Source organism: Olea europaea, unplaced genomic scaffold, assembly GCF_002742605.1.
Source record: "Olea europaea var. sylvestris unplaced genomic scaffold, O_europaea_v1 scaffold1259, whole genome shotgun sequence".
In the NCBI taxonomy this organism is placed as follows: domain Eukaryota; kingdom Viridiplantae; phylum Streptophyta; class Magnoliopsida; order Lamiales; family Oleaceae; genus Olea; species Olea europaea.
The window spans coordinates 173,200-181,330 of record NW_019230035.1 but is presented as its reverse complement, the minus strand read 5'-3'; the positions used below and the strand labels follow the sequence as shown (position 1 = coordinate 181,330).

Genomic DNA, 8,131 nt, shown 5'->3' with positions numbered 1-8,131 from the left:
CAAGTGCAAAATCAAGGATCCGATCCATATCCTGTGTCAGTATCCGTGTCATGTCATGTCGACACGGACACTTCTCCATTTTTGAAGAGTTCGAGCATCATAGATGGAGAGTGGGTGGGTGGATATTGTGTACATGTATCAAATGTTGAATGGTTAATTATACATCCATAGTGTCTTATTACTGGAGACTATTTATTTGTATGTACATGCTCACAAAATTTTCTGTGTCAATGAATAAGGAGAAAAGTTGTGGGTTTCTGCTCAGCAATATGTGCATATTATCCATAAAGCATCATTAACAATAAATTCGTCTGCATTGCTTCAGTAATTTTCCTCTGCACTTTTTTTGCCTTAAAATGTAATATATCAAAGCTGTAAACAATTTTCTCATATCAGTTCTGAATGCTTTATGATGCAGGCCACAGGTAACCATCGCTACGGCAATAATATTTTGTCATCGTTTCTTTCTTCGTCAGTCCCATGTAAAAAATGATAGGAGGGTGAGTTTATCATTTCTTTTCTTCATTTGTTATTTTATCTGTAGCTAAACAATCTCATAGGATGTGGGTACTACTTTAAGGAGAGTGACTTTTGGACTGTTATTATTAATAATGGACTGTAGTCAAATTGTATTAGTAGAATCTACTAGCACAGAAAATGCTATTAAGCTATTTCCCAAGCGCAGGGTTTATGAATTTGGTGGATAGCAACTAGACTTCATGTAAACTGGGTTCTGATTGTTCTGGTATAAAATGAAAATAATTGTCCCGTTAGCCGTGGTCTTTAGTAACTTATGCCCTGATTAGGTCCTTGAGAAATTGCAGAGTTAATGATAAAGCAACATTTATTTAGAGAAAGCCTTGCTGTAGTTTGTGCTAAACTATTTTTAATGTAAACCACCATCCTTTCTGGATTATCAACTTTATCTCGAGTATATAATGCATGCTGTGTACTCTTGGTCTTGCACGTGAACTGAGGAAAATTTCTGGGCTGGAGGTTTGCCATCTCATATTGGATCCCTTGAGTTCTTGTTGAGGACCCTTGTATATATGGCTCTATTCTTAAGCCTGATTTCATTTATTTGAGTGCATTTAGACATATATTTTTTTTCCTTGTATAAGTGCAATGAGCTCTATTTTATTTATTTTTTTTATTTTTTTTATTTTTTTTAATTGCATGTAAAATAAAGCAATCGCCTACATTATCATGCATATTGATACATGTCTGGCTTTTGAAGGAATTGAGAATGCATGTTGAACGCAATACACTGTTCTGTTTTATTTAACTCTTTGGAGAATAGAAGATTACCGTCGTAGATGCACTCATGATTTTGATTTTCTCAGGCTGGTTCTGTGAATGTCTCTTTGAGCATGCCAGTGCTTGTTTGTTTATGTTTCGATAGTTTCTGTGGCATGACTTCTCTATTTACTGGATAGGAAGTTTTAGACGTACCAATATCACATTATCACTACACCAAAACAATAGAGAGGAGGAGAAGAACAAAAAGAATATCTCATACCATGCAAATAACAATAATACTCCAACCAAAAAAGAAACAACTTAAATGCGATCAACTTATTTAGATATGAAGAAGTAAAAACCCAAAGGGTCCGTAGGGTAAAATTGAATATAGCCACAATGTATCTTTGTTTTATCATCTATTACACTGATGATTTTTCTGTTTGCATAATTGATAATTTGGTGCCTGATTTTGCAGACAGTTGCTACAGTATGTATGTTTCTTGCGGGCAAGGTTGAAGAAACTCCTCGTCCTCTGAAAGATGTTATACTAGTCTCCTATGAAATAATTCATAAGAAGGATCCTGCTGCTGTGCAGAGGATCAAGCAAAAGGTGGTGTTACTTTGGCCTCATTTTTTACTCACCTATAGCTAATAATTTCTAATGCATTGCAAATCCATGTGTTATTGGATTTCGTATTTAATATAAGAAACATTGTTACCTCCCTTGCAATCTGGAATGCTATTTATTACAGATTCTCTTCTTGAATTTCTAATAATTGAGCTTGCTCTTGATGGTTTTGTACTTTGATAGTTATTTGATAAACATCTGTCCTTTTGCAGGAGGTATATGAACAACAAAAAGAACTAATTTTGCTGGGAGAGAGGGTTGTTCTTACAACTCTTGGTTTTGATCTCAATTTACTCCATCCATATAAACCCCTTGTCGAGGCGATTAAAAAATTTAAGGTTGCTCAAAATGCATTAGCTCAGGTTGCATGGAATTTTGTTAATGATGGGTATGATATATTGCTTATTATTGTTTTAATATAGAGTCCATCCATGGCCATTCTTCCTCTTCTCTTTTTGACCCGAGAAAGCCGCGTGCAGGCTTCGGACATCTCTCTGCTTACAATTTAAGCCACACCACATTGCAGCAGGTGCTATTTTCCTTGCTGCCAAGTTCCTCAAAGTAAAGCTTCCATCTGATGGTGAGAAGGTTTGGTGGCAGGAGTTTGACGTAACCCCACGCCAATTGGAGGGTCGGTCTCTTTAGTCTGCCTTTGGCAGCAGTATACATATTAGATTTGTGGTGTTGGATAACACCAATATCATTTTTTCATGATTTGGTAGAATTGAGCAAATTTATGAAAATATGGTGCTTTTAATGGAGTTTTTGAGTTTGATCTTTAACTGGAATTTGAAAAAGAAAAAAGAGAAAAGGGGTAGGGTCCAGGATGATATTGTTTATAGGAATTATAACGCACATTTATACTCAAAAATAGTGGGATATATTCCATTTTTGACCAGAGGCATATTTCCTTGCAGAGGTCAGCAATCAGATGTTAGAATTGTATGAACAGAATAGGGTGCCACCTTCTCAGGCTAGTGAAGCGGAAGGAAGTGCTGGTGGCAGTCGACCTCTGCAAAAAGCTCCTGCGAGTGAAGAGCATGTTACTAGTCACAGCAATTCATCAAAGCCAGGAATTTCAGCATCATCAAGGCCAGTTCCTGATCAACAACATGCTGATAATCATGATGGGCAGCCAAGAACAGCTCAGACTCGAAATAATGACTATGGAAGAACCAACATGAATGCCGAAATAAATAGCATTCAGGATCGCAAGGGATATGAGGAGATTGACGACACTTATAACCATGAACGAGAGGTATTACCTCACGAGGGGAATAAGGGGGAGATCCAGAATAAATCAGAATTTGGTTTGGATGGACATGTTCAGGAACATGAAGAAGGAAATGTTGGGAGAACTGAAAGGTGGAATTTGTTGGACCTGAAGGATAAACATCATAGCCGAAATCCAGGCCCTAATGATGGTATGGTTGGCCAGTCACCTCAAGATGCCATAAAAAAGATCGACAGAGAGAAGGTTAAAGCTGCCCTTGAACGGAGGAAGGCCCGTGGAGATGTAACTCGCAAAATGGATCCTGTGGATGAACTCGAAAGAGAACTGGAGGATGTTGAGTTGCCTGGTCAGAATGAGAAGATTAAGCATGACAGAAAACAAATCTGGTTCAAGTCTTCAAATAAGCCAGAGCCCAAGAACTCGCATCATCCGACATATCCAGGCGAGGATAGAGATTTGAATTACCAAGCAACGAAAGGGAAGTTGTCTCATGTTGAAAAATTTGACTCCGTAGAGGAAGGGGAAGTGGGACTATTTGATGATGCCGATCAGGAATACCGGTCACCAAAGTTGAACAATAGAAAGAGGAAGGCTAGTAGTCCCCTGGACAAACACGTAGATGCAAAGCAGCGAAATGATTATAACCATGACTGAACGTGCAAGCTGCTACTTAGAAGGAACGGTGCTTGTTCAGGAGTCAATTATTTGGATGCGTCGCAATATTTGATCTCACCATCCCCCTGGAATTTCCAAAAAATGTGTCGAGTATCCATCTCTAGTGAGTTTATCTAGTACTGTTGGAAATATCTGAAAAAATGAAAAATTACAAAATTAAGTTTTGATAGAGGGACTTCTGATATTGGTCCAGTATTACTTGTTCAATTTTTATTTTTTGTTCTCCTTGTTATGAGATGAACATGATGTCTGTAATTTTATTTGTGCACGTTTCTCATTTTAATTAAAATGACAATTTTTTTTTTTCTGTTGCCTTAGGCACTGCAGTTTCTCTTTTGTTACTTTTTATAATCTTTGATGCCCTCTACTTAGTACCATCCATCTGCTAGATTTATATTCTGTTATTCTTTTTCCGATGCCAATTTCTCGTGTTCAAGAGGTTTTATTGCATATGTTAATTTTATTCCTAACTAAACATGGTTGAATACTTGAATCAAACACATATTTCGAAAAGACCTTTAGTTGGCAGCAATTTATTGAAATAATGATTACATTATTATGTAACAAAGTTCTTGAAAACAGACTCAAGCATTTGCTGCCCAATTACGACATCACTTCTCTTTCACTTTGCATCTAGAAACACACCATCCTCACATATTTTTTGACGGAGATCAACAACTCAAACGAACTGATCGAGGTACTCCTCCACGGTAGTGTATTTGACGTCTGGATAGAGCTCGGATGCCTCGACTCCAAATGATGGCTCAATCTCAAAATAGGTTTGATCACCCTTCATGAAAATTGAATGGTTGATGGCCAGCATAAAATCAATTGGTGATGGAGATTCTGCTTCATAATTGAGACAGTAAGATTCAATAAACAATCCTCGTAAGACGATACTCTATTCACTACTTTATTCCTTGTTAACGATCTATTCAATTATAAGATAAAATTGATAACAAAGTCCATAAATTTCACAAGGTATGTGAAGCGAAAAGAATTACTTACCTTGGATCTGTTTCAGAAGTTCTTCCTCTTGAACATGGACTTTCTCGATATTTTTTCCAATCTTCTTCTCCCATAAAGCTACTAGCTCATTGAACGTATACACATTTTTAGGAGGCTTGATATAGAGGATCTTGTTCAGTGTTCTCGGATCATCCACGGATTGGATGGTATAAGTGCCAATGTCTCGTTCGTCATTGAAGACACCTTCAAATTAAGACAACATACTAAACCTATAAATTTAGAGTCGAAGCAAATCATAGCGTGGGTGTCACATCCTTCCTTAGACATTGCCATGAACGAAGACAAGTACACTTTATTGAAAGATAACTTGAAGTAAATCTATAAGTGTAAAGTTTGTCGTGTTCGACTACCATGTTTTGCATGCTAGACTTATATTAGCAATGAAAATTTCCACGGCCACCAGCCTATCCCATGTCGGCCATGTAGTTAAAATGGCTACAACCCATTTTACACCTCTAAATCTTATCAAAGCTCATTATTCCACAAACTCGGAAAAAAATAAATAAATAAATAATCGTAGGGATTCATGGAAGCATAGAGAATTTGATACATACCTTTGGTATTGCCATCTCCTGGAATGGTAACTTTATCTCTAGGTGGGGCAGTGGCTGTAGGCTGCAACAGTATTGCAAGTGAATAACCAGCAAATGAATTCGACGAAACAAAGGTGTGAGGAATTCCTTCTGCCTCTATAGCTCTTCGGATTTTGGCTTTAACCGCAAAATTACTCGACTTCACTGGCTCAACTGCATGAGCACGATCCACATCATTTCCGAACTCCGAAGGGAAAAATCTCTGGCGGTGCAGGAAAAAGTAATATCACTAGGAAGCACACTCAAAACCTCTATAACGACTTAAACTTTTAGACGAAATGAATAACATTGAAATAGCTGGGGTGCATACCAACCTTAATATTTCCAGCTTGTTTAATTGCATCGATGATCTTCACTTGATCGGCCAACTGATTTTGTCCCACTGCAGATATAACTATATCCACTTTCTTTATAGCCTTCACCAAGCTCTCATGATCATATAAATCTCCCTGTAATTTTCACAATACAATTCTGATAAAAACGCACACACTGAGATCTAAATATGGATCCAGAAAAATGAATATATACATACAGTTAATATGGTTACACCAGAGTTTTTGAATCCCACAATGAGTTTTCCCTTAGCAGGATCAGAAATTGTGCTCTCTCTGAACAAAGCAAAGGTCGGATGCCCAGATTTTGCACTTGCTTCAACTATGAATTTTCCTATATAACCAGTTCCTCCAATGATCAAAATCTTGCTTTTTTCAGCCATTTTTCGAGAATTTTTCTTCGAACTTTGGAGCGGAAATAGGTGTTAAGGTGTCTTCTGTTGAATCAATGATTTCAACTGGGATCACCATTTATAGTCAAAACCAGCATCGTATGTGACTAATAGCATGTTTGACACCATACTTACCGTCCAGATACATACTTAAAAAGGCCTTTTTAACTGGGCAATATTCTCAATTCCTTAAAATGTGAATGCTCTTTTGAAATTTAGAAAAATTGATTTGCTCGTTTTAATTTAGTTCGCTTCGTTATTATATAAAGACTTTCAGTTCTATCTTTTAAATGTTAGCTCTGTTAAAAGTAACTCGATCTTTTATATATATTTTTCTATTATTTCGATATTTAATTAAAATCAAACGTTACCCGACTTAACTTGGACACGTCTACCATTATTGCAAAATGAATTGAGTCAAGAATTGACCGTCGTTCAAAAGAATGTGATCTATGAGTGGACCCCATTAACGGTTCTTCTAGATTTTTAATGTTGTTCAACTTTCCAAGTCTCAATTAGCAGCGCTTAATTGTCAAACGGTGTCCATTTTTGGGTGTTTCTAAAATATAAATTTTAGGCGTTCACGAGGGATTTGATTTGGAATGATGTTTAGTAGCGATTTTTAAAGTAGTTCAATTCATGTTTAAGATTTTGCTACTCAACGATTTTAAAAGAATAAAATTATATATATGTTCCTTTGGTAAAATTTTCAATTTATAATTTATTATATGAAATTTTTTACTCGTAAGATATTTTACTTATCAGTAATTTTTTACAAGTTATTATTAATTTAAACACTGAAATATTTACTAATAATTAACTATTAAGTTATAAATATATTTTATTTTTATTTTTTTTTAAAAAAATTTACAATTAGTTTCGATTTCTCAAAGGGCAAAAGATTGAATTCATTCTTCCTCGCCAGTCGCCAGGTACGCAAGCTTTGCTTCTTATTGGCTGTGCCACCGAAGGCGTCTTTGCTATACCAGCAGCCATGGCCATATATACATAATAAAAAATAGGGTAATTGCCACAAAATGTCTCTACCTTTACGGTTTATTGTGAAAAACGTCCTAACCTTTCATTTTTTGACATTTTTGCTCTTATTTCCACATTTTTTTGCGGAAAACGTCATTTTCACCCTTTTTTTAATGTAAAATGATCAAAATACCCTCACATTTAAATAAAACCCAAAAATAAAAATAAATAAAAATAAAGAATAAATTACAATCTTACTCCTAAATACTTTAAAAAGTGCAAGTGAGTCCAAATAATTATTAAAAGACCTAATAGCACAAAACGTCTCTACGTTTGGTCTATAGTGTGAAAAACATCTCTATGTTTCAAATTAGTGAAAGTGATGTTTTCCACAATGAAACGTGAAAATAGGGATGAAAACACAAAAAAATTGAAAAGTTGGGACTTTTTTTACAAAAAGTGTCAAACGTATGATTTTTTTGCTATTAGACCTTATTAAAATATTAAAACTAACAAAAACTCTCTCTCTCTCTCTCTCTCTCGTCTCTTCTTTTCCAAATGGGCCAACTACCTTGAAAGCCAAAAAACTCCAACAAACCATAATCCAAACTGCTGGACTACCATACCATCGAAAAGCCTCACTTCCTTCTACACATATCACCCAACATTCAATCTTGAAACATTCATACAAATAGATTTGTTAGGAATTGCGAGCCAAAATACCCAACTCGCGAATGTAAATACTGGTGGCATTACCTATTTCGGAGAGACCCATGTCATTTCAACACACCAATCGATTATACTCACTAGGGGGCCTCTCTTCATGGTTTTAAAATATCAACAGATGGTTCAGCGGTATGAAGGTTCGACGGTTGGGCGATGGTTAGTCGAAGTTTTTTCACTTCTAATGTAACAGTCTCATTTGAAAAAGAAGAGAAGAAAGAGATGGTTTTTTTTTAATATTTTAATAAGGCTTAATAGCCAAAAAAAAAAAAAAAAAAAAAACATACGTTTGACACTTTTTGCGA

General features: G+C 35.8%; 3 protein-coding genes across 3 annotated transcripts in view; 2 read left to right on the top strand and 1 right to left on the bottom strand.

Annotated features, from left to right (window-relative positions):
* Positions 1-622, top strand: part of LOC111374509 (glucose-1-phosphate adenylyltransferase large subunit 2, chloroplastic/amyloplastic-like) — a 20,866-nt gene extending 20,244 nt beyond the window's left edge. Inside the window, exons 13-15 of the mRNA XM_022997181.1 lie at positions 266-324; positions 419-425; positions 545-622. Of these exons, the coding sequence (XP_022852949.1) occupies positions 266-324; positions 419-425; positions 545-622 (144 nt within the window). The remainder of the gene's footprint in view (positions 1-265; positions 325-418; positions 426-544) is intronic.
* Positions 349-4,082, top strand: LOC111374529 (cyclin-T1-5-like). The gene is made up of 5 exons (XM_022997202.1): positions 349-500; positions 1,718-1,852; positions 2,083-2,258; positions 2,350-2,501; positions 2,788-4,082. The coding sequence occupies exons 2-5, from the start codon at positions 1,736-1,738 to the stop codon at positions 3,756-3,758; spliced, it is 1,416 nt and encodes a 471-aa protein (XP_022852970.1). The 5' UTR covers positions 349-500; positions 1,718-1,735; the 3' UTR covers positions 3,759-4,082.
* Positions 4,083-4,283: 201 nt separating this feature from the next.
* Positions 4,284-6,299, bottom strand: LOC111374528 (isoflavone reductase-like protein). Its single transcript, XM_022997200.1, has 5 exons — positions 5,934-6,299; positions 5,716-5,850; positions 5,363-5,603; positions 4,788-4,991; positions 4,284-4,625 (listed from the first exon to the last, which is right to left on the bottom strand). Exons 1-5 carry the CDS (start codon positions 6,114-6,116, stop codon positions 4,459-4,461), a joined length of 930 nt encoding a protein of 309 aa, XP_022852968.1. The 5' UTR covers positions 6,117-6,299; the 3' UTR covers positions 4,284-4,458.
* Between the last annotated feature and the right edge of the window lie 1,832 nt (positions 6,300-8,131).